We start from the raw sequence: 27,107 nt of genomic DNA on the forward strand, positions 1-27,107 counted from the left end.
GGGCAAAAGGGGTGACCTTTCTCTCCTCTCACTATAAATGGTGTAAGAAGTGGACTGGCTTGCTATGGAGCCATACAATGCATGTCCAGTGTGTGCCTGTAGTATAAACCACCGGGGACCCCTAGGTTAGGTGTGTGGGACCCCAGATATAGATGAGGCATGTCTTTACAGCACAGGAGAAGTGTGCCAGGGGGGTATGTGAAGGATACCAATGTCTCTCTGTGTGTATGGCATGAATTTGCATGCTTTCTAAAGGGGAGGGCTCTGTGACTGCGGTCTCAATGCAGTTGAACATGTCCTCTGACTGCGATAGAACCCTATGAATATGGGAAATGAAAGTCATTATAAATCATAGTCATTTAAATGATGACTTTATTTAACATAAACTTTGGTTTTGATCAAAACAATTACTTCATGTCCCTGCAGGAAGGTTATTTCTCTGGCGGACTACACTATGACAATATGATATCACTTTATAGCCCAAAATACAGTTGAATTTGTATTATGTTAGGTATAAAACTAGATGTATCAGAGCAAGTAATTTAGTTCATATAAAAGACTTGTAATTAAATATTAAAAAAAAAAAGTTTTTAAAGAAAAAATGGATTTCACAGCATTTTCCACAGGCAACAATATGGCAACAATTTACCAACCCCCCCCCCCTATTTTTTTTTCTAAATGTCTATTATTTTAAACATTTTAAGTAAGAAAAATGCATTAAAACATTTTAAGTGTAGGTGATAATTTGTGCAGTAAAGGGTTAATACTTTCAAAAAAGCTCATCAGGTTCTTCAGCACCCTTCATCAGGTTCTTCAACACCCTTCTCTGAGGTAAATCTCTTGGCTTTATGCCTCTGTTATTTTTCATTGTTTTCATCTGATCAGACACCATGCAGCACTTTCTCTTTCTATTTTTAAACACCATTATGGGTCAAAACAACCACACTAAAATAGGTCTATCACACATATCACTGAGACAAAGAATGTATTGTTGGTCACAGTGAATTTCACTTGATGAGGATTCAGATCGTAGCAAGGTAATAGTTTTGAATTCAAATCAAGAGTGAATCGATTTGTTTAACCACAGTGTGGGCTCTGGTGATTTGAGTGTCAGGTCATTGAGCTTTAGTGTCTTTCTCTCTACTGTCTTCCTTATTCTATCAAACCACTTGTAGTCGGACAGCTTTATTTCATCCGTCTTAGTGTATTCAAAAGCTGAAATGGCATCTCTCACCCTCGTCATGACAGGAGTTTTTCTGGTCAGCTGTTTTCACTGTAAGTTATTTGTTTTATTTATTATTGTTTTTTAGTCTGTTTTCTTTGAAGGTATTTTACTAAATATAGATATTTGTATGTTTAAAATGTTTTTATGCTTTAATGTTTTTATGAGAAATGAATTTGCTGCCTGTCTATACTGTTCACATTGCAATTTTCATTTTTTTTGCACTTCTGGTTAGACGCTAACTGCATTTCGTTGTCTCTGCACTTGTACTCTGCACAATGACAGTAAAGTTGAATCTAATCTAATATAATCTAATTAACTAAATGTGTGAACCCTTGCATAAACACATCAAAAAGTGAATGAACTTAACTTGCATTAATGAAGAAACTTTGCATAAGGAATGTTGCCCTTGCTTATTGTTGTCAAAACTACCGTACCTTAAAGCAGCACTAAAGAAGCAACAATCTATAAACATAACTCTGACACAATATAGAGGGAATGCACCAAGTTAAAAGAGATGAATCTATTACTCAACAATCTATAGCAGGGGTCGGCAACCTTTTCTCTTTTAAGGGCCATTCTTTTGACCAGAAATAAAAATAAATCTGGGGCCGCAAATATATCGGAACTATTTAAAAGAAATCAGTTTAAACATCTTTATCTTTATTAGCCTCAGGCATATGGCATACGCCCCATACTCTGCATATGCTGTATTGTACAGTATAATATTTGCACTAACTGTTGGGACATCTTGAAGCTTAAGTACAAATGGCAATGCAGTTTAAGACGAGGTGATCTCCTAGGCAAGTATTGTCTTGGGACTATATTGGGGCGAAGCACTGCTACTTGGGCACAGAGATATCATCAGTTCTTTTCTCCATTGTTCCTACCTGAACAGCAACTTCCTATTTTACAAGTGATAAGACCTGCTCATAGTGCAGCAGAAGTGCTGTTCGCCATATTAAAAGTTTTGTGCCATCAAAATGTCATTTTAAGGTAAAATTTTGTTAGGGGGACTAATAGTGGCTGATAATTGCTTAATCTTTGATGGTTTCTCAGTTGATTACTGATCCTTACTTCTCATGCTAAACATCACATATATAATGCTCTCTCCTCCATGTTTCTTCAGGTTCCTCTACCTTTTTCCAAGGTATGTTAATCATTAATAATGACCTTTAAGCATATTACGAGTTAAAAATAAATGGCTCTCTACAAAAAGACAAATGTTTATTTCTTTTGTGGAGAAAAAAACAATCGTGGATTGAATGTGCCTTATGGTATACATTTGTCTGTGCATTTCATCATATTCATCAGTTATCATATGTCTCTGTTCTAGGATCTCCACGGCCCCGTATTGAGGTTACTCCTACAGTCATTAGAGAGTCAGACACAGTTCAACTCAGCTGTGTGGCCTCTCAGCCTCCTCACAGGTCTCCTCCTGCTAAGTGTTTTTTCTACATTCAAGGGGAAAAGGAATCATCATCCTTAACCTCATGTCAGTACTCAGTCATGCCCCAGGAGCTCTTGAAGCGTGCCAAGCAAACGTCACCTGCAGAGATCAACATCACCTGCAGCTACATGATCACAGACTCTCAGCGACGTTACCCTTCAGAAACATCAAAAAGTGCCTCATTGACTGTGCTAGGTAGGGTCCTTTAAGGCCTGTAGTTCTTCACTGTTTACTTGGATTTACATTTCAGCACATTGAATGACCATCGTGTATGGTACATTTACATTTACTCCTGCCAGCCATACAAGATATTGTGGTGGGTTCATGAAGAACTGGAAAACATGTTTCTTTGGGGATATTAGTGTTTCCAAGGGAGTAACTATATAGAAACACTGCTATTGAAATAGTAAAATGTCCTGATTATAACTGGTACTGTATGTGTGATTATAACCACATTTCAATGTGTTACAGGGCCTTCTCCCCAAATGAAGTTGGACGTTGTACTTAAGCATGAGGGTGATGTAGCCCAGCTTAACTGTGGGACCCATCGGTCACCCCCTGCGTCTGGGTGTCATTTCTATTTTGTGGGTAAAGAGATGAACTCTCGTCATGCTGCTACATGTCACCTCACTGTCCGCGGGCGTGACCTCATCAGATGGCAAGGACAGAATTTACCAATTAAACTGCAGATGGGATGTTTCTATTATGAAGAGCGAGGCTATGGGATACGCTCTCTATATGATCTTGACCCCTCTGTGGAAGTCACTGGTATGTTGCTAAATGTTATACAGTATATAGTATGTGTGAATGTTTGATGTAATGTGGATATGGAGAAGTAGATATTTACTGGCAGCGAAAACATATGATCACTGCAACAATACAATGCAATACAAGTATATTACTCATTACTCATGTTTTTGACCTTGGAGAATAATGATATACTTGTTTGTTGGTGTCACAGATCTTCCTAAACCAAAATTGAAGGTGTTTCCTGCAGTGACCGGAAAAAGTCAGACATTTAATCTGAGCTGTGAGGTCTATGCATCATCTTCTGCGTCTCAGTGTTATTTTTACTTCATGGGAGATCAGAGCATTACACGCACCTCTGCATCATGCCAGCTCTCTCTCACAGGGGAGCAGATAGCTCAGCTGACCGGCCAAGAACTCTATTCACCAACTGATGTCAGGTGTTTCTACACCATCTCTGGTGTTTCCTATCCCTCTGATCACTCTTCCTCTGTTTCAGTGGGTAAGTGATCTATTCTGTAACTTTTCCTCCATGCTTGCATCAAAATATTGTCTGTTTATGTGCTTAAGCCAATAGGTTGCTGATTGTTGATTCTCCCCAATATATAAGACAAAACAAGAAATAAGAAATTAAGAGTTTCTATTACAGCTGCAGCTGTTAATGTGAGAGTCTGATTAGGATAAACAGTGTACTGTAATTGTTTAGTAAGTTAAAGCGCAATTTTGTCCTGTGCTGGTTTAGCAGGAAGATATTTCCGGACACATTACTTCTTAAAAAGCAACAGACTATTAACTGTATCGTCTGATTTGAAAGTTTTGTTTGTTATGTTACCTTGCAGACAAATTACCCGTCATCAGCGTGAATGACCAGGCTGCAGATGGCCACACCATGATTATGTGTGAAATCTACAGGCATTCTATTGATGTCATCAGTTGTAATCTCTTCATAGCAGAGCACTTGTTTAGTAAAAGTACGAGTAAAAAATCAAATAAAAAAGATGGACATTCTAACTGCATTTTTTATGTAAGCAGAGCAGATCTACTGAAGCATCTGCAGTCAGCTAGAGGTGAGGGGGTCAGCTGTAATTACACAGTGAACACAAAGCCCCCAACCCATTCTCCACTCAGTGCCAAACACATCATCCCAGGTAAACACCCAACATGTGCTCTTATTAGGCCCTGCTCTTTAAAATGACACAGGTGTATAGGTTTAAAATCACCTTATCTGTAAATAGACATATTATAGCTTTTATGGTATAATACCGTACATAGCTAATGGTGAGAATAAGCCTCAAAGAGGTCTTTTTATCTTTCACTGCAAATTTGAATATGACCGTCAACTCATTTGAATGTCACTCGGCAACCGTAGGATGACATCAGAAAAATGTGCAGTGTTTTCTTCATTTTTTCCAGAGCTGTATGGTTTGATAGATTAGAAAGACTGACTTCTAACATTTTTTCTTGTCAACAGCATTATCATAACTTCTCCAATTACCACTAGGCTACTTTCGTTTGAAAAAAACAATGATGTTTTTTAATCCTTAAAAATAACATTTGATAATGACGGCCTTACATTGTACGATTTTGGTCTGTTTTCACAGTCGGCGACTAAATTTCCAAAGTCGGACAGAAATCATGGGAGTTGTACAGGAATCGCGGCGCGCTCCCGTCAACTAGATCGTTAAGTGTAAGGTGCCAATCTTAGCTGTTTTAAGTCAGTCGGAGTCAGTCTTTTTCTAGTTTTGCCGTTACGACAATATCAAACATATTTGTATATTATAATATAAAAACCAATAGTGACTTCTCTTCAACACCAAACAGGAAGGCTGTAGCAAGGGACCTGATGAAACCCATGAATATGATAATTTGTTATTTAGTTTCTTATAGGCCTACATCTTTAGTCGGCTCTTCCACGTGACAGAACAACTCTATATCAGTTAGGGATGTCACGCATGAAACAATGCTGCATAAACACGAAAATATAACTTTGAGTTTAGTAGGCTATAATTTCAGTTCCTGTTGATATCTATTGCACGATGGGTAATAATTTAAAGGAATCTAGTTGCAGTCTTGTAAATAGTAGTGACCCTGCAAGATCCCTAGTCATTGCAAAATCATGGTCTGTGACTTAAAACTCTATTACTTGTCTTTAGATGTGAGAGGGTCTGAGACTGTAGTCTTTCAAAAATCTTTTCCAAAACTTTGCAAATCTTTCCAAAGTCTGTCAGTGTAAGGAGGGCTTTAATGAACCTTACATTTTTCAGTAGCCATAGGTGTGTAGATTTGAACCAACTGGTTTGGTTCTTACCGGGGCTTTTAGGCCTGGTGCCTGAAATATCCGATTTTTACCACACTCGAAGGTGAAGTTTCCACTCATTCCACTCTTTAGAAATCACTACACAATGCAATTCAAACAGGTCACTATAAGGCTGTTATATCTTGAAGGAGCTAGGCTACCAGCACTTTCAATGGTACGCCAGTAGGCTATACATTAAATAATGCGGCTGTTAGAGGGGTAGGAGGGAGCAGGCCATGCAGGCTGGGGGCCAGAGAGGCGGGGTGTTCACAGTCTCTGTTAATAGCAATATCAGTTTCCAGTGACAGTGAGTCACAGGGAAGTATTAGCAACTTCACAGCCACAGGGGAATTAATAGCACCTTCACAGTCAAATGGCTTCACCAGCACTAGCAGCATCGTCCACACTAAGGCCGGTTTTCCACCAACTTTGTGCAACTGTGTCCGCCGTGTTGCCCATTGGTTTAAATGGGAACCTCTGTGAGAGCCCGTAACCGGAGCTCACAGAGGTTCTCATTGAATTCAATGCGTAACAAGACGTTCACAGTCTATGCCTTTGTGTACGAAGCTTTGGTGGAAAACCGGCCTAATGCGCAGGGCTCCGGCTTAAATCACACACAGGGTCTTCAGTGGATCCAAGTGTTTACGTTTCAGGAGCTTGGATACAATGTAATGTGGACGAGAGGCTGAATCGTGACAAGTCTTTCTAACAAAAAAGCTATAGTGTGGATAGCCTAAGACTCCCATCATTAATACTGTAGCAACTCATTGAGCAGATTAAATTTATTAAATTTATACTAAAAACCTCTTTGTTTTCGCTGCAGAATCCTCCAGTACGTTTGGAACCTTCTGTCTGGCTCCACCCACCTCTGCTTCTGAGTCCCCACTAGCCTCTCAGATGTTGTGCCTGTGTGTGGTTCTGGGTTTCTCCATCCTTCTGGGACTTTACTGAGGAGCACATTTGGTCTCTGCATACCATCGGATCTACTGCCCTCTATGGTCACTTTTTGGTAACTGCTATCTGCTTCAGCAACAGCAAAACTTAGATTAGATTGTGACTTATAATGTCTGCCTTCTGTCTTCATTTAATTTCTTTGTGTCTGAAAATTTGTACAATCTTTCATCAGAAGGAAAATGTGCAAAGTAATTCTGATCATAAATATGCAGAAGTCATTTAGGATTATGTAAAAACATGCAATGCATGTTAATCATTAGGCCTACGCAGTTTAATAAAACCTTCAAACTGCAGAGTTCTTTTAAAATAAAGCTGACTGCATAACCACACACACCACAGACATCTAGTAAAGAAGTATTTTTTTAGTACAGTGTTTGACCTTAGTGCTAGTATTGCATGTATGTATAAGGACAGGAAATGACTGCAAAGTTATACCAAAGAGGGTCCATCACAGGTTTCACTCTGGACTCAGTTAAGTTTACCTCATGCTTTTCTTTGGGCATCTGACTGTCAGCCTCTGTCAGCACATCAAGTGTTATTTGTGCAACTATATATTTGTCAAATGATTTGATTGCCTATTAAAGTTCTTGTACAAATTTATTTTTTACAGATTGTTATCTGTTTGTTGTTGCACAAAATGTTGCCTAAGTCCTATTAGTCAAGTCGCACTTTGGGCAGTTATTTTCCTATACAAGTGAATGGGGAGCATACATGGGAGATCATACTTTAAAAAATACATCAAATTTGCAAATACAGCAAATTTGAATTGAACGATATGGACTGTGAATGTTGGCACTTGCATTTAGATACTTTTGAAAGGGCTCATCGGGTTCCTCAGCAGCATACCCTTCTGTTTTTTTTTCTCTTTACTTTATGTCTCTGTTTTTTCATTGTTCGGCTGCCATAGATGGCTTCTCAAAGCCCAGGAGAATCTGATTGGACGCCGTGCAAACAGTGTCTTGTGGCAAACAACCACACCAAAATATATACGACACAGATACAAATAATTTATTATAGGTTACCCTGTATTCTCTTTGATGAGAATTCAGATCTTAGCAAGGGGAGTTAAACTAAGAGTGAAACATCATCAACAAGCGCGTAGTTTCTGAGAAATGTGTCTTTAACCACAATGAGGCCTGTGGTGATTTGAGTGTAAGATCATTGAGCTTTAGTTTTTTTTTCTCAACTGTTACTTCCTTATTCTATTAAACCACTTATAGTCGGACAGCTTTTGTCGAATCCCTTTCAGTGAATATTTAGAAGTAGAAATGGCACCTCTCACCCTTCTCATGACAGTTTTCCTGGTCAGCCATTTTTGCTGTAAGTTATTTCTATTTTTTATTATTTCTTAATTTTGGATTTAATTTTCTCTGTTCCACTCTTTGACGTAAAGAACTACTATCTACAAGACAAGCTTGTACTTTTATGAGAAAATGATATGATATAATAGATACATACTGTACATGCATGACAATACATGGCAACTGCTAAAATGGTAGAATTAACTGCATTTGTGAACTGCTATATAAACATAGTAAAAAAGTGAATTATTGTGCATTGTGTAATGAACTTAATTCATTAATGAAGAAATCATTGCATACAGAATGTTGCCATTGTAATACTCACTATTGTTTTGAAAAGTACACACTAGTGGTGGCTGGCAGGGATGTAGTGGTAAAATAAGAGGTGGGTAAACTATGATTTCTGTGATCTCAGTGAGGTGGACTGCAACATGCAGTATCGGATGTGGTGGTGGAAGTTATTGTCAAATGTTTATAACAATACCAAATGGTTCCTAGAATGTTGATGAGTCTACATAGTGTGAATGTGGAGTATGATTTTAGAATGTTAAAAGTTGCAATTGGTGAATAAACTCTTCTGAGAGGTGGATAAACTCTAAGAAGAGGTGGATAAACTCTATTTCTGAAATTTCAGAGGTGGATAAACTGCGTTTACTTGCGTTTAGCCTCCACTACATCCCTGGTGGCTGGTATGCTTGATCTTTAGTGGTTTCTCAGTTGATTACTAGTAGTATGAGCTTCATGCTAAACATCAGTGATGGTGTCTTCTCTTCCATGTTTCTTCAGGTTCATCTACCTTTTCCCAAGGTATGTTAATCAAGAATGACTTTTAATTAATGACGGGTATACTCTGATCGGTTAAAAGATATACTTAGCAAACAGTTTCCCATTACTCCCTGTGTTTTTGCTGTGTGGATGATCTTAGTTCTCATCAAAAGAAATTATTATTTTTTATAATGAATAAAAAATAAATGCCTCTCCACAGCAAGACAAATGTTCATTTGTGCTTCACCTCACTGTGTTCACTGTGTGCTGAGTGTGTTTCACTAATTCACGGATTGGGATAAATGCAGAGACCAAATTTCCCTCACTGGATCAAAAGATTATATATACTTACTTACTTATACATTTTTTTGTGGAGAAAGCACAAGTGTTGGCATTTTCATTGCACATTATAGATTGGATTTAATGAGCCTTATGGTATACCGGTACAGTAAGTCTGTGCATTTCATCATATTCATCAGTATGCATATGTCTTTGTTCTAGGATCTACACGGCCCCACATTGAGGTTACTCCTACAGTCATTAGAGAGTCAGACACAGTTCAACTTAGCTGTGTGGCCTCTCAGCCTCCTCACAGGTCTCCTCCTGCTAAGTGTTTTTTCTACATTCAAGGGGAAAAGGAATCATCATCCTTAACCTCATGTCAGTACTCAGTCATGCCCCAGGAGCTCTTGAAGCGTGCCAAGCAAATGCCACCTGCAGAGATCAACATCACCTGCAGCTACATGATCACAGACTCTCAGCGACGTTACCCTTCAGAAACATCAAGAAGTGCCTCATTGACTGTGCTAGGTAGGGTCCTTTTAAGGCCTGTAGTTCTTCACCGTTTACTTGGATTTACATTTCAGCACATTGAATGACCATCGTGTATGGTACATTTACATTTACTCCTGCCAGTCATACAAGATATTGTGGTGGGTTCATGAAGAACTGGAAAACATGTTTCTTTGGGGATATTAGTGTTTCCAAGGGAGTAACTATATAGAAACACTGCTATTGAAATAGTAAAATGTCCTTATTATAACTGGTACTGTATGTGTGAGTATAACCACATTTCAATGTGTTACAGGGCCTTCTCCCCAAATGAAGTTGGACGTTGCACTTAAGCATGAGAGTGATGTAGCCCAGCTTAACTGTGGGACCCATCGGTCACCCCCTGCGTCTGGGTGTCATTTCTATTTTGTGGGTAAAGAGATGGATGCTCGTCATGCTGCAATATGTCACCTCACTGTCCGCGGGTGTGACCTCATCAGCTGGCAAGGACAGAATTTACCAATTAAACTGCAGATGGGATGTTTCTATTATGAAGACCGAGGCTATGGGATACGCTCTCTATATGATCTTGACCCCTCTGTGGAAGTCACTGGTATGTTGCTAAATGTTATACAGTATATAGTATGTGTGAATGTTTGATATGCATGTGGAAATGGAGAAGTAGATATTTATGCTGATATGCATATAAACACTGCAACAATACAATGCAATACAATACAAGCATATTTACTCATTACTCATGTTTTTGACCCTGGGGAATAATGACACAAGCCTTGTTTGTTGGTGTCACAGAGCTTCCTAAACCAAAAGTGAAGGTGTTTCCTGCAGTGACCGGAAAAAGTCAGACATTTAATCTGAGCTGTGAGGTCTATGCATCATCTTCTGCGTCTCAGTGTTATTTTTACTTCATGGGAGATCAGAGCATTACACGCACCTCTGCATCATGCCAGCTCTCTCTCACAGGGGAGCAGATAGCTCAGCTGACCGGCCAAGAACTCTATTCACCAACTGATGTCAGGTGTTTCTACACCATCTCTGGTGTTTCCTATCCCTCTGATCACTCTTCCTCTGTTTCAGTAGGTAAGTGATCTATTCTGTAACTTTTCCTCCATGCTTGCATCAAAATGTTGTCTGCTTATGTGCTTAAGCCAATAGGTTGCTGATTGTTGATTCTCCCCAATAAATAAGACAAAACAAGAAATCTGATTAGGATAAACAGTGTAATTGTTTAGTAAGTTAAAGCGCAATTTTGTTCTGTGCTGGTTTAGCAGGAAGATATTTCCGGACACATTACTTCTTAAAAAGCAACAGACTATTACCTGTATTGTCTAATTTGAAAGTTTTGTTTGTTATGTTTCCTTGCAGACAAATTACCCGTCATCAGCGTGAATGACCAGGCTGATGGCCTCACCATGATTACATGTGAAATCTACAGGCATTCTGTTGATGTCATCAGTTGTAATCTCTTCATTGCAGACCACTTGCATAGTGAAACTACGAGTAAACCATCACAGCAAAAAGATGGACATTCTAACTGCATTTTTGATGTAAGCAGATCAGATTTACTGAAGCATCTGCAGTCAGCTGAGGGGGTCAGCTGTAATTACACAGTGAACACAAAGCCCCCAACCCATTCTCCACGCAGTGCCAAATACATCATCCCAGGTAAACACCCTACGTGTGCTCTTGCCCTGCTCTTTAAAAGGACATAGGTGTATAGGTTTAAAATCACCTTATCTGTAAATAAACATATTATAGCTTTTATGGTATAATACCGTACATACTGTAGCTAATGGTGAGAAGTAGGAACTGCATCTAAACAATCAGGAGCTGTCTTTAATTAGACATAGCTTATATGGATTGCTGGATTATATGGATTGATTGAAAATGAGCCTCAATTATTCAACAGTGGTGTATATTTGTGATAATAAAGCAACTCTATACCTGTATTTGAATTAGTCATATTGCATCTTTTTGCAGCATGCATGGGCATATATTCACCCTGTTGCTAAATGTTTCCTTTAAGTTGTGCCTAGATGTGACCTTAGTAATTAAGGTTGATAATACTTCTGAACTAACATATAGTTTCTGTGGCAGGATTTCCACCTACAACAAAGAAGCCACAGACAACATCTGATCCTGGTATGTTAATTAAAAAAAAAAATCAAGTTACATTTTTTTATGTCAGATATTATTTGTGCTTTCACAAGAGAAACAAATGCATTCATTGGATTACCTAATAATATCCTGGCTCAGCTGTATAAAGTTATGTTTACCATTGTGCTAAATAGATTTTAAATGACTGTTTCATACATCATGTAAAAATAAATTCTTTAGATTAAAGGCCCATAGTAGGTACTGCCTCTACACAATACACAATCAGGACCTCTTTGATATTAGACATGAGTTGTTCATCCTAGGCCCTACAGTTCTCAAGATATTCACAGAAAACTCTGTTGGTGTACAGTCACTAAATGTACACATAAATTAATTTATTGTATGGCCCCCCATGAACAAAAGTCCACAAAACTTGGCATGCATTCAGATAATGATTTCAATTTTGTGCAGTTTTGACCATGTCAGCCAGAGAGATATTGTGATTACAACACCTATTCTTTTGCTTATTAATTTTTAACTAGGTGGCGCTATACATGAAATGAGCGGTTATGGGATGGGTTAACATGGGACCAACATACAAAAAAAAGGGTGATGCTCCAAGGCCCTACGGTTCTCGAGATATTCACAGAAAACTATGTCCGGCCACCTACAGGCCAGTTGGTGTACAGTAACATAAATTAAGGAGGGAGTTAAGTCATTTAGAGACGAGTGACCGTCGCAGGAAGTGCATCATAGCAAAGGGATGCCAGACCCTCTTGTAACAACTGTACTCGGTGATACTACAGACTTGTAAAATTAGTTAGAAAATAAAGCAGAAAAATTACAAGTTTCCTCATGCTGCTTCCTTATGTTGGAATGTGTAAAAATGTACAAACAATCAAGAGGATGCCTTCTTGTATGTGATTTCCGCAACAGTGATACTGCAAACGTGTTGATAGCCTATTGTTGATTTTTATGCTGTAGTGTAAAGCATGTCACACAGTAGCCTAGCCTACAGAAAACACTTAAGTGATGTGATATAATGATAACTTGTTAAATGTATGCCTACAATGGTTTATTAAACATCATAGTCATTTCGTCAGTCATCATGTTCATGTTAATGAATAGGAAGGACATTTAAACCATAGCCATAAATCAAAATTTCGTGCAATATCTGCCGTGAGTCCCTATGCGTGAGTCACGGGCTCCTCCCAGCTGACTCTGGCAGATCACGTGGACAGTCAGTCGCGATCGATTATTTAATAAATAAATGTGAATTACGAATAATAATAAAAAGCTTCTACCTAATGTGACTATTTTTTCATGAACTGTAAAAGAAAACATGTTTTTTCAAGCTGTATTCTCCATAAAGAGTAAAGTAAATTATGTACTTATTTCCGGAATTGACTTCACTTCCTGGACTCGTTTGAGGCTGGTCTGAGGTCTTTAAAAGACTTAACCCCTACTGGTTCCCTGGTTCAGATCGATGATGTCATAAGGAGATGACTTCCCATTTGTTAATGTTTCATGTTCTTCAGAGATCCAAAGTTATACTCATAACCCTACATTTTATTTTGTACAGCACTTTGGTCAGTGAAAGCTGTATTTAAATGTAAAAATGTACTTACAATACTGTACTTATTTACTCTTTTCTCTCATCAACAGCATCACAGGTAGACGCCACAGTGAGCCCAACATGTACTTCAAATACTGGTAGGCTATGCCATTTCTTGTTGATGTATCTTTGAAAGATGTTCACAAATATTGCATACTCTTACTACATGACATGCTGTGTTTTTATGGAATGTTTTTTGTGCCAAAATTAAATTAATACATGAAATATGAAATCAATAAATTAAATATGAAACAAATAATTAAAAGTTGAAATACATAAATGAAATATGAAATAAATAAATAAATAAATAAATAAAAGATTAAATAAATAGTTTAATAAATAAAAAAAATGTTAAATACATAAATAAATAAATGATTAAATGTAAAAACCATATATACATTGACATTGACATTTACATTCCATATGCACGGTCTTGCAATGTGCCATGAAATAAATAAATACTTCAGTCACCCATCAAGGCCGGACCTAGCCGCTGATTGGTTGCTGCCTGAAAAAAAAAAAATCAAGCTTTGTGAGCATGACTGGCTGATCAGAATAAAGTCATTGATAGAAGCTAAAAGCTGGTGCTACTGCTAACAGCCATAACCTAGGCATTTTCATTCAGAAAGATTGTGTTCTATGTTGCTAACTCTTGGCTGTGAGTTATCAGGACGTAAAAGCATAGCATCTAGTGCTGTCAAAAATCCTTGTCGGCTGCTGAGTTATACCCTCATATTGAGAACTAAAAAGTCTCTGAAAAGTTGTGGACACTGCTAGGGCAATGTAGCAAGCTAGCAAGCTGGCACTGACACTCACATAATAAGAGTTTACGGCATGGGCATCTCAAGCTTTATTGTTTATGTATCATATAACAAATGAGGTGAATTCAGCTCAAATGAAGTTAACTGGGACGTCTGGGCACCCTACTATAAATAGAAGCAATAGCAAAGTCGTTTGCCATAGATAGAAGTTCGCTTTCTGTAGATGTCGATAACTAGCTAACGCTTGTGCTAACTGTTATCGCTAGCTCTAGATGTGCACATAGCATGTCTATCAACCCTCAGACACAGCAAACAGACCCATCAAATGACAGAACGCTTTCACGCCTGATATCTTCCCAAAAGTATGAATTTAGAATGAAATCCTTGTTGTTGTATGTTTCGTGAGTTATGATACAAGTCTGAGCTATGTCCTTAGTCCAAGTCCAGTGTGGTTCACAGGTAGCAAGCCAGTGCAGTCTGACTCAGAGCTGGATCATTTCGTGTTATTTCAGGCAGCAATCAGTGGTTAGGTCCCGCCTTGATGGGTGACTGACGTATTTATTTATTTCATGGCACATTGCATGACCGTGCGGAATGTAAATGTCAATGTATATATGTTTTTTACATTTATTTATTTATTTATTTCACATTTTATTTAACTTTTTATTTATTTATTTAATCTTTTATTTATTTATTTCAACTTTTAATAATTTATTTCATATTTAATTTATTTATTTAATTTTGTCACAAAAAACATTCCATATGTTTTTGATGAGTAATCTGCATCTGGTCTCAATGTCAATTACAGATGTAAATAATCCAGAGATTACAATAACAGAGGTGATGTCTCCAGTGGATGTTGTCAGGGGCACAAAAATGCATAAGCAGTTCTGATGGGCCCCCTCTGGATGTTACCCCCCCCACAAAAAAAAAAAAAAATGCCGTTGCCCTGACTAGTTCCCATTTCCTCTTCCATCCCCACTATCTGCTCGTTCCATGGGCTGTCTCTCAGTTTGTTTTTAACACTAATGATTGCGGATATATTCAAGCAGTTTAACACCATGGGATTTTGTGTTTTAACGTTTGTGCTCACCTTTCTTTGGAAGTTTATTAGTTGTCTTCCCACATTTTGCTTTCCCTCTTTCTCCTTATTTTTTTGGTAATCCAATGTGTCTCTTGGAGAAAGGCACAGTTAGCGCCAAGGGGATAGGCGAACGTTCCGAGAGCGTAGACACTATGGCCAGCTCTGAGGCTAGAAGTTGAGCACTTCCAGCTAGCATTCCATTGAACCCCTAGCCTGGCTAACGTCAGACCTCATCTCATTGAGATGGGGTCTGGGAACTAGGCATCCATTTTCTCGTATTTGAAACGTGGTTTACGAATGCACAGAGCCGTTTATTGGGCGCTAGGAATGTCTATCAAATGCGTCTGTACGTAGCTCATAACGGCTTCGGCGTGTCGTCATCGTCTTGCTGCCCTCCCTCCATTCTGTGATTGGTCCCCTAACTGAGGCGAAAATTTGCTCCATGGAATCCAGGCTGCCTAGCAGCATGAATAAAATTGCGCGCGTAAGGCAGCATGGGAAAACCCAGGCTATTGAACCCCATTCCTTTTGGCGTCACATCGACATCAAATAACGTTACATCTGAAGCGTTTTAAGCCATAGCCTCGTCACTCACTTTACGGCTGAGTAATAAACTTTTTTTTCCGAAAACAATGCTATCATGACATAATGAACATGGGACTTAGCGTCACACAGGAGCGAAGTACTGTAACTGTATTCTCTGGATAAGAAACTCAAAGGCAGTCTGGGGGAATGTCCACGGGCAGGTACGCTGCTAGATCATTTATGACAGACAATAATTCTGGGCCCCCTAATAATATATAGTATTATTAATAGCCCCCCCCCCCCCCCCCCCCCCCCACACACACACACACTTAGCGGCGCCCCTGTCCATGGGTAAGATATTTAGGAAAGCATCGGAAAAAAACAGCACAACAAATTATGTTTTGATGGGCTGGCACTACACTATGGTCTGTATGTCAGAACAAATCCCCACCAACAGCTGCACTCGAACTCACAGCACTCTGCACATTACCAATTTTCTTAGCACGGCTACCAAGCGAGTGACTGTGTTTCAGTCTGTTGCTTAAGGTCACGTTTCTCACTCGCCTGGACTGAGGATACGCAAGAACTGAAGACGACCAACAGGAAATGGGTTCAAATTTGCTTCACTCGTCTCGTTTGAAGTCTATGGGATGGCTGTGTCCATATGTTTTACTGTCTATGGTTAGTGCTCAACCATAGCGATACTCAACTAACATAATCAAAGTGCGATAGCCTACCTATCATCCTGCATCCTTATGGCCCTAGTAATCAGTCCCACTTCTACCCCCAGTCCAGGGGCGTCGGACTGGGGGTAAAACCACTACTGATTATAGGGGCCCAAGGGGAGAGGGGGCTCTAGAAAAGTCTGGAATATATTTTATTTTAATAAAAGGAGGAACATGTTGAGGAACATGGGGGCCCATCAGGACTGCCTATGTAGGGGCCCAGGATCTTGTGCTACGTCCCTGCCCCAGTCTGACGCCCCTGTGTCTACTGTTAAAGACACAATAACTTGTGACAGTAAATTGATAACTAGAATTCCTAAATAATTCAAATTAAATTATTTCAAACAATGAAAGTTAGTTTCATTTGCCTTTCCAGAAAACAGTGAAGCTGTAACACCAGGTAAATTATGTTTTTTTAATTGAATTTTTATAAATAAGACATTTTAGCTCGTAATTTTTCTGCTGGGTGATGTTCTGTTGTCTTTATTTTTTCTTCTTTTTTTTTAAGCCCAATAGTCATGCACATAAATTAAATATTTATCTTGCAGTGTTTTGGTCGATAGTCAGATTTTGAAGCACCAACAATGTAAAAATCTAACTTTTTGTGTTAGTAATCTCACCTACTGTAACAATGGCTCAGAGGAATGGTTGACTACAATGCCTAAATAATTAAAATTAAGTTATTTCAAACAATTAAAGTTAGTTTTCATTTACCTTTCCAGAAAAAAATGAAGCTGCAACACAAGGTAAATTAGGTTTTTTTAATTGAATTTTTGCAAATAAGACATTTTAGCTTGTAATTTTTCCACTGGGTGATGTTCTGTTTTCTTTATGTTATCCTTTGTTTTTTAAGCCCAATAGTCATGCACATAAATTAAATATTTATCTTGCAGTGTTTCAGTCAATAGTCAGATCTTGAAGCACCAACAATGTAAAAATCGAACTTTTTTGTGGTACTTTATCAGAGTCCTTTTGCCTTCAACACTTTGTGACAATAAACTGAACTTTTAAAAGTTCCAAAGACATGATTTGGATGTCTGTCACGTACCTTTTTAGGAAACAAAAGATTTGATAAGATGTGTTAAAATATTTTACTTGTTTGCAAATTCTCTGTCAGATCAAATACATCTTTCAATGTTTCAATTAATAGTCAGATCTTGAAGTACCATCAATGTAACTATGTAACTTCTTGTGTTTTTGATCTCCGCTGTTCTATCAGTGCCACTGTTGATCATATTGGTGGTTGCTCCCAGCATATTGGTGATTGGACTCTTAGCCTGTGTTCTCTGGAGATTCCGTAAGTATTGTATAGACACCATGTCCTGGAGTATAGTTCTGATGGCAGTACTAATTTCAAGATCCTAATTGATTATGCTTATTTTTCTTTCCACTAGAGAGATCAAATCCACAGCGGTAAGATAGAAGTATATTACAGTTTGTTGAAAGAAGTAGATGTGTATCACTAAAGTATTTTGTCTTCCTTTTCTCATAGATCAAAGCATAACTCAAACATAATCCGACAGCGTAAGTCCTTAATTCTAAGCAATATGAATATTGAATATGAATTAGTGGGGCAGCCGTGGCCTACTGGTTAGCGTTTCGGACTTGTAACCGGAGGGTTGCCTGTTCGTACCCCGACCAGTAGGCACGGCTGAAGTGCCCTTGAGCAAGGCACCTAACCCCTCACTGCTCCCCGAGCACCGCTGTTGTTGCAGGCAGCTCACTGCGCCGGGATTAGTGTGTGCTTCACCTCACTGTGTGTTCACTGTGTGCTGAATGTGTTTCACTAATTCACGGATTGGGAGAAATGCAGAGACCAAATTTCCCTCGGATCAAAAGAGTATATACCAGAGGTGGGACCAAGTCACTGTTTGGCAAGTCACAAGTAAGTCCCAAGTCTTAGCAGTCAAGTCCCAAGTAAAGACAGAGAAGGGCCGAGTCCAAGTCCAAGTCAGCTCAAAGCCAAGTCGAGTCCAAGTCCAAGTCCCAACCTTTTTCAAGTCCTGAACAAGTCATCAGGTACTCTTCACTTAATCATGCCATTATTAGACTATCGATCATAATTTTAACACATCAATCTAATCTACAGTATGTTTTTTATAAATACAGATTAAAATATGTTCAATGGTTCTGTCTTGAAATCTTTTACGATATATGCATGTGCATACCTGTGAAATATACGCATGAGCCTACCTGAGTAATCTGTACAAAATGGATAGCTACAAGACACTCAGCACAGCAGCAAATATATATTGTTTTTCCAAATTGTGGCGTCCACTGTAAGGATGAGTAATAATTTGACTGATGGCATTTCACTGTGTTAGGCCACAGATTTGCCTGCAAACAATTTATTAGGCTGTCTGCCAGTGGCGACTCATAAGGGAAGCCAAGGTCATGGTTAATGATTACAATAAATGGTGACGAGAAGAATCGTCACATAGGCTACATTAGTAAATTGCTGCAGTTAAATATTTTACGTTTTGGCCTGTCAAACTATTAAAAAAATAACTAATTCATCTCATATTTTGAAATGAATTAATCTAGATTAATTGCGATTAAAAAGTACATTTTCTCCCTAAAGACTAAGCTTCTTATATGCCATATTAAATACAGCATAAATCACAAAATTACTGAGTAACCACAAAGGTAAAAGTAAAACACTTCTATATTATTTAAAGGATAATAATGACAAAGTAATTTAGTTTTAAAGCATTAATTTCTTAAATACTATACATGTGATGCTGTTTAATTCATTTGTAAAAGGTGCACTGTCACTTTAAGCCCATTGTGTGCCACTGTTCACACGTTCTCCTAATGATCTTTTTTTACCAGCTCCATTCAAATATAGCTATGGCTAGTCCACAAACTCTAACATTGTTGGTGCCACATGTATAGCACAATATTAACAATGATAAGCATGATATTAATTTGGCACAAACAGCTTTCTTTCCTTTGGAAATAAAAGCATGTAATGACATGATGCTTGCTAGACATTTTCTGTTTGCAATTAAAAGTGAATTATAAGCCTGCATAGCCAGTAGCCACCTAGCTACGTGGAATGCGTTTCAATCGGCATAATATCATGTGCTAATGATAATATCACGTAAACGAATTATTGAAGACTCGCCAGTTCCATTACACAAAGGCAAAGATAACTCTTCATATTCTTGTCCATTTTCCAAATCACAGTGAGTGCAGCCTATGTCAAAGTGCCCTGGCTCTCACAGTTTATAAAAGTAGTGAGTACCGGATAAATCCGCAATTTCCTCTAATCTCGTCTTTGTTTCCTTCACGATTTCCCTTCATAGGCCTACGTTTCTCTCCCCTTTCGTGCGCGCTGAGATGCGTTCTCAATTAAATGGAGTAGGCTAGCATATGTTCAAGTTGGATCTTAATGGAGAGGACCCGAAAAGTATCATCTTTATGTAACATGCTGTTGATACATTTTGACATTGTAAACGTTCTCTAACAAGAATGCAAATCAGTTTGCAGTAAAGCTAATATTTATTTAATATTGGTCCTTCCTCTGTCTCTTGGTGCCCTACACATAGTGTGTGATGCGTGTGGTGGTGGTAACAGCAGCACTGATCACTGTGCTCTTCCTGTTTGTGTCCACTATGTGTTTTGTTTTTCTCGTTGCGAGGTGAAAGCATCTCTGGGGTGACTGGCGAGACTTTTTTGACTCGAGACATGTCAAGTCATTACAAGTCAAAAAGGCAAAGTCCGAGTCAAGTCTCAAGTGAATAGTATTCAAGTCCAAGTCGAGTCGCAAGTCATGCTGAATTTTATCAAGTTGAGTCTGAAGTCATTAAAATCATGACTCGAGTCTGATTCGAGTCCAAGTCATGTGACTCGAGTCCACATGTCTGTCGATAACCATACTTATCACTAACAATTCCTGCTTATTCAGTATAAGTAAGTAAGTAAGTATATTATCGATATAATATTGGTTCTCTGAAGGAGAACACGAGATGTTAACCAATAGGAACCAATCTCCAGGGATTCCCATCACAGACCTCTCCCTATACAGTATATGTACATCTTGAGAGACAAGTCCTCATAGGGCATTCTGAAGCAATCCAATGGACATGGTCCAGAGAGCCAATAGCCAAGTTTCATTATCGCCGTTCGGGGTAAAACCTAGGAGGCGGGAACTTGTCCAGGAACCTGCTATCACTCGGCCCTCTCTGTCCTCACGTTTCCATTAGAATTGAATGACCCTGGACGAACTCACCGGTCTCTATAGGTGGGGCGACGACCTGTAGTGGGCCCCTACTGTATATAGCTACTGTCGGTGTTTATCCCAACATCATGTTTTTATTTAGTCTACTTCATATTGTGCTTATTAGAGGCTGAGGCATTATTAGAGGCTTTCACGTTTACTTAAGATTGTTTTTTGAAGGCTATACGGTTTGAAAATGTATAGGCACGCAGTTCAACTTCCCTATTTTGACAATCGGCTAGCCTATATTAACAAACGCATTTCATTTGAAAAAGCAAAGCCTGGTCAATCGCTAACAACTAAACTCTATTAACACATCCAAAAGGGCACTGTGCTTTTGCCTGTTTAGCCTTTGTTTTTGTTCTCTCATGGGTCGTATTGACTTTTCCGTGCTGCACTATATCAAGTTAGGGCACAACTAAGGCTAAGCAATGTTGGCAGCAAGGGCTATGTGAGGACTGAGGAGTCAATTTTACAATTAACATCATATGCTTTGTGGGGCAAACCCGAAAAAGTAGCCATCCATCCTGGTCTCAGTCACCGGTGGTGGTTCTGGACATGGGATGTGAAGCATCTCAGTAGCGCGGTTTACCACATTGTGGAACTTTCGGAAGACGCTTGTGTCAGCCTGAGGGCTGTCACAGGTACTGGGGCTGGCCTCGACTCCCTCACCCCGTGAGGAGAGGGGAACCACCACTTCTGCCTCTGTCTCACTTGGTGTTGCATGGTGTACTGATATTAGAAAGGCATCATGATGCCCTCCTGCAAAAACCTATATGATTTCTGAGGTTTTTAGAATCAATACTTTATAAAAATAATGGCGATCTGTGTCTATGTGGCGCGCACTGCTCTATATAGCTCAATAGCCTATAAGTGAAATGAGTGTGGTTTATTCTGTGATAAAGCGAACCTTTCTTCATCACTTTGACGAGACATAACGATCTTAGGGCTCTATTTTGACAATCAGAAACAGATAGTCAGAGGCATAACTCGCCTCTACTTCTTGCGCAAATTGAAGAAGGCAAGTGCCACGCCTCCCGTCATGACTACATTCTACAGAGGGACCATCGAGTGCATCGTGTCCAGCAGCATCACAGTGTGGGGCGGAAGCTGCACAGATCAGAACAGGAAGACCCTCCAGCGCATTGTTAACACAGCTAAGAGGATCATTGGAGCACCACTCCCCTCCCTGCAGGACATTTACACCACCCGCCTCACCCGCAAAGCACTAATGATTGTCAAGGACACAACCCACCCTGCACACTAACTGTTCAGCCTCCTGCCCTCTGGAAAGAGGTACAGGAGCCTCCGTTCCCGCACCACCAGACTTGCAAGTAGCTTCATCCACCAAGCAATCAGGATGCTGAACAATCTACCCACTTTCCCATCACTGACAGCCCCCCCCACCCACCAGCCAGCCAGGAACCTAGGAACCTAGGAACCTAGGATCCTGTCTACCCTAACCCCTAACGTGTTGCTGCTTCACATCAAGCCTGATATACTTGAAATTACTGCATATCAATGTAAATATACAGGTCACACAAGCACAAGTTTAAACTTCATGTAACTGTTAAGACTATGTAAATATACAACACAACTACCTCTATTTTTTTGATATATGTCCTATATTTCTATATTTTGATATATGTTCTATATTTAAGTCTCGCACTTTAATTTAATGTTTATTGTCTATGGCTATGTCTATGTCTAAAGTATGTCTATGTCTGTATTTAAAGTATGTCTATGTCTGCATGGGAAAGTAAGAAACGAAATTTCAATTCTTTGTATGACCAGTGCATGTAAAGAAATTGACAATAAAAGCCGACTTGACTTGATAATGTTTATAGACATTAAAGGTGTGGCCAGTCCGCATTCACTAATTAAGTGGCGTGATTGTGTGATCAAAAGTTAGGCGCTTGGTGCAAAAAGGTTGTTCTTATCAATGGTGTGTTTTGGGCGTATAACATCCTCTGAACCAATGAGAATGACATCTGTCATTCCTTTCAATCGCAAACAGTGCAACTTCAAACAGCGCATCTGTATTTTGAGTCAGCGGCGCATTTGAAGGAATCTTCTTGCATGTGAGACCATATGGAACAGGTATTCCACTAAACCATGCTTTAGGCTACTATGTTTGTGACTAGCAGTGTATAGCCCAGTGGTTTTCAAAGTGGGGGCTGCGAGGGGGTGCCAGGGGGGCCTCAGCAAGTTGGAAGGAAAAATAAAAGCAACAAATAAATACATTTGAAAAAATTAAAATATACCTATTACTATGAGGGTTGGCTAGGCCTACAGACCAGGTTTTTCTTGGTCAGTGCCGTAATGATTTTCAGAGGGTGTAAGAAACTTTCTGGCATGGTCTCGCACACCATGATGCAAAAGTGTTCGGGGTAACATCCTTGCGAGGTGTTGCAGCAGTCAGGTGAACAGAGAGCCGCCCAGACGTGCTCAGCGCCCAGGCAGGTCGTGCCCGTCTGATGCAGGGATAGCCCAGCCATATGGAACTGGGTATCGACAGTAATCTGCCACCATACTTACTGCTGTCAAAATATTGGCACCTTGATAAAGGCTTTGTGGTGTACTGCGGTAGAAAAAGGCTCTTCTTTGCTTTTCAAAGCAGAGACTGGAAGGGGAGCCAGTGCTCAAGCAGCAGACTCAGGATCCACCTAGCAGTGAGCTTCAACCTGCCTGGGGGTTGGAGGCTTCGATCTTGAGCACAGGTTAGCAGATCTTTGTGATCGCTAAAAAATGCAAAGAGGACTTGTACCTTGCGGTGGGTATATACAGTATATAGGCAGAAATCCTTGAGATGGGTGATTGGAGATTCAAATCGGTGGATGGTTCAGATCGATGTTATCATCCAAAAATGTCATCCCATTGATTAACATTGAGTGAACTCGATTGAAAGAGAAATGTATATTTCTTTGTATGTATATATATATATATATATCTTTCCAGCATCACTAAAGCCCAGTCCATTCCAATTAACTCTTATTTGTGTTTCAGACCAACACGTGGAAATGGTACCCATACCTGTGAGCAGTACACTAACAGTAAGGATACGTTTCTGGATCAATATTTGTATACATTTTCAGGATAACCTGTTGCATGACAACATAGTCTCACATCAGATTTGAACTCACTTCAGACATGGGAAGAGGGCATGTTAGCAAGGAGGCTAAAAGTTGCTGCTAGCTTTGTCCCTAGCTTGTGTCTTACTGTGTCAAAGAGAGAACCGCTACTCACTGCACACAGGTCTGGACCAGAGGCGTCACTAGACTTAAAGGGGAACTTGGCAACTCTACTTCTCAAAACAATTAAGGGAATGCTTACAGTTTTCCACAATTGTTAAAACACATTTTTTGAAACCTTCTACCCTTTTCTCCATCCTCAAACTACATTCATAATGTCTGACAGTTCTTGCAAAATAAAACACTCACCTCAAAAGTTTTACTTGTGCTCAGAAGCAAACAGTGTCAGAGTACCGATCCAGTGTATGATTGAAGTGTTCCCTTAATTCTTTTGAGCAGTATATTTCAACGTAATAAACCCGTTTAATCATTTGGATGGTTAAATGACCTGTTCCGGTGAAAATGGTGACTTTCCCCGCTGCCCCTAGCTTCCCCAGGCGGAAAACCAACCTTGCAACATTGAGACTACCGTCCCGGAAAGAGAAGTGAAAAACAAGAAACTCGTTTTAAATCGTGTTTCTTACCTTGTAACATCCACACTGTTCTGCCGAACTTATGCTAACCGTTTCGCTAGCTTGTAAACAAATCCATGTGCTTTATCGTTACCTTTTTCCACAGTTTGAAATAGCATAATGCACAATTTCTCCAGCAGAGGGGGAAATATAGCTAATCCTGCACTTTAAGACAATCCCCCAACTACAGCCAGATGTTACCTCCCCAGTAAACAAAATAAAGTCCTGGCAACGTCCCCTAAAGGTCCCCTGGCGAACGTCACCTCCTCGACATTGTGTAGGGTTCCCTTGACGTCCCGCTGACCTTTGTTCGGGATGTCTAAAAGACTTCCCCGAGACTTTGAAATAAAGTACATGAAATATAACCGAATATAACTAGAATGCATTGACGTTATATCCACTCTAAGGCGTTTTCTTGAACCTGTGATCAAACAGGGACAGCCTAAAACCTTCAGTTTTGCATGCCTATGGAACTCCGGAGGTGTCATTGCCTGCTGCTGTGATCTACCATTGTCTGTAGTAGAACGATTCTACGCAGACACAGGCATGTATGGAATGTGCGCATTTTGATTATATTGGGGTTAAAACAATCTTATACATTTTAGAGTGGAAAAACATCCACTCTTTTCCCGCAACCAACCACCCCAACCCAACCTTTCCCGATATTATCAATCTACATGAATGCACTGCCCCCTTTGTTTTTTTTAAAAAGTTGAACACAAGATTTTACTGGGTACAGCTCATAAATACTGGGGCACGTGCCCCACTAAAAAGGGTCTAGTGATGCCCCTGGGCTGGACAAATGCATTACAAACAGTACTTCTAAATTTAGGTTGCTGATGACCCTGCTGGAACCTGCACCATGATCTCCACAGTGCCTCCAGCTTCAGGTGAGGCAGAACTCAATCTGTCCTTTATTCTCCTTTTCTATATTTCTATTTTTGTTGGTCAGTAGTGTCACCATCGAAAAGGCCCACCCATTCCTATAGTGTTCAACTTTAAACCAATGTCAAAGTGAGGATAGTATAGTGTGTAGCAATGTCAGACTGAGATAACAGATATCTGTGGGAAATCCTTATTTTGCTGGAGAACTGAGAAAGACTTATTCCTCAGACAGGTTCCTCAGAGGAACCGATCTTGTTTCTGTTAAAGTATTTCTATGTATCTTTGAATACCATACAGCCCCAGAGATCTTTTCATCAGTTTCTGCACTTGACAAATGTTCTAGAAAATCTCTCTTTCTAACACACACACACACACACACACATACATGTAAGTACAACAAACGTAAATAGAGACATGTGCACAATGTTGCCATGTTTAACATAATACCCCTGAGTTGAGTAACCCCACCCACTCACCGTTGGATGGATGATGATGGGGAACATTTTGTTCTTTCAGATGAAGAAAAAGGGGATGAACAGGATGTTGTGAGTGCACAATGTTAAACATTTCTATGACTTTAATTCTCACAAAATAATAACGGATGCTTATGTTTTTATACATTTTCCACAAGTTGACTGAAGGTGTTTATCTATTTTGGTGTTTAGATATTTATCTGATTCTATTATCCATCTTCCCCTCTCCCTCCATTTTTTTTTAGTCAAACCCATATCATGTCTACAGCTCCATATCTGACATGCCAAGTGTCACCAACCAAAGGGACCAGACCTACAGCCTGCAGCAGGACCACAGGAGTGGGGTAACACAGAACATGACCTACAGCCTGCTGCAGATGCCCTGATACAGCTGCTGTGCAGTAGGAAACATTAGCCATGCACTGCTACTATAATACATCTCATGGAATTTCATTTTGAGATCAATTTAGCTGATAATAACCACCAAAATGTGAAGTTGGTTGTATCACGTGTTAAATTCACAAAAGAAGCTAAAGAGAAAAAAAAGCTAAATATGTCTTCAACTTTTTACTATGGATTTTGCTGTGTATGGCTGTTTATTGTTTTTGATTGTGTCACAAAAGTTTGGGTATGATATCACACAATTTCTGAAAAATCACTCAAACAGCAAAACCCTATGCACAATCAGCAAAACGTTAAGCTAATTATAAGCCTTTTGAATATCATAAAGCCCTTTCTGTGAAACAGGCCTTTGTATTTCTTAAAGACACTGCCCCACAAAGTTTAGGGTTTCATTTTGCTGATTTGTTTTGCATTTTGTTTGTGAAGTTTTGTGAATTGTCAGTAGAGTTTGAACCATAGTTCAAACAAAATGAGCCATAGTTTTGAAAATGTGTGTTAAGTTGTAAAAACTGTAGATGGTTTTACTTAAACTTTGGTATTTTACTTGGTAAACTTTGGCTTTGGCTACTTTTAGCACCTACCTTTGCAGTATGGCCGAAGAATGCATTGCATCATATAACGTTTTTGTTATTGCTTGATATTGTATGATACTGTTACTTATAATATGCTGTTAGCAAATAAAAGTGTTGCAGAGCTTCTATTCATCTACAAAAGTTAAATTAATCGAACTGAATGATCAGTGATTGTATCATAGAGTGACAAAATATGGTTCATTATGTTTAGGCGTACTGGTTATTTGTTTTGTTATGATTGCACTGATTTATGAATTAGATTGAATTTTGAAGCTGGTAGCTGAATTCCTTCTGTGACTTGCTGACTCATTATAATGAAGAAACTCAAATGATCCAAGTGAAGAGTAATTTGTGCATTAGAACACAGCACACAGTCAAGAATCAGTGGGCAATACAAAAAAATGTTCAGCAACAGGTAAAACCGAAAAGAGTAATGTAACTACAGGCATACATCAGGAAAGCCAGAGAATTGAGTTCCAAAGAATAAAGGTCAGCAATCCGGTTTGGCACAGAGAA

General features: G+C 39.3%; 1 protein-coding gene across 2 annotated transcripts; it reads left to right on the forward strand.

Moving 5' to 3' along the window:
• The first annotated feature begins 3,662 nt into the window (after positions 1 to 3,662).
• LOC121707749 lies at positions 3,663 to 26,683 on the forward strand. Of its 2 annotated transcripts, XM_042090535.1 has the most exons (14): positions 3,663 to 3,921; positions 4,259 to 4,486; positions 11,112 to 11,192; positions 11,625 to 11,669; positions 13,290 to 13,337; positions 16,711 to 16,734; positions 17,057 to 17,080; positions 17,554 to 17,631; positions 17,729 to 17,747; positions 17,827 to 17,858; positions 23,563 to 23,609; positions 25,092 to 25,149; positions 25,661 to 25,689; positions 25,863 to 26,683. In XM_042090535.1, the coding sequence occupies exons 1-14, from the start codon at positions 3,750 to 3,752 to the stop codon at positions 26,001 to 26,003; spliced, it is 1,026 nt and encodes a 341-aa protein (XP_041946469.1). In that variant the 5' UTR covers positions 3,663 to 3,749; the 3' UTR covers positions 26,004 to 26,683. The 2 variants fall into 2 exon arrangements, with proteins under 2 accessions (XP_041946469.1, XP_041946470.1); XM_042090536.1 differs by lacking the exons at positions 13,290 to 13,337; positions 17,057 to 17,080 and having other exon boundaries at positions 16,711 to 16,733; positions 17,541 to 17,631.
• The last annotated feature ends 424 nt before the right edge of the window (positions 26,684 to 27,107 follow it).

The sequence above is a fragment of the Alosa sapidissima genome, chromosome 4 (genome assembly GCF_018492685.1).
Source record: "Alosa sapidissima isolate fAloSap1 chromosome 4, fAloSap1.pri, whole genome shotgun sequence".
Classification (NCBI taxonomy): domain Eukaryota; kingdom Metazoa; phylum Chordata; class Actinopteri; order Clupeiformes; family Clupeidae; genus Alosa; species Alosa sapidissima.

Bases quoted from the DNA above. Each gene is read 5' to 3' on its own strand.
- LOC121707749 (XM_042090535.1), top strand. From the start codon at position 3,750: ATGGGAGATCAGAGCATTACACGCACCTCTGCATCATGCCAGCTCTCT. The intron at 11,193-11,624 runs GTAAACACCCTA...TTTCTGTGGCAG, and splicing joins TGCCAAATACATCATCCCAG to GATTTCCACCTACAACAAAG. The intron at 17,859-23,562 runs GTAAGTCCTTAA...TTTGTGTTTCAG, and splicing joins CTCAAACATAATCCGACAGC to ACCAACACGTGGAAATGGTA.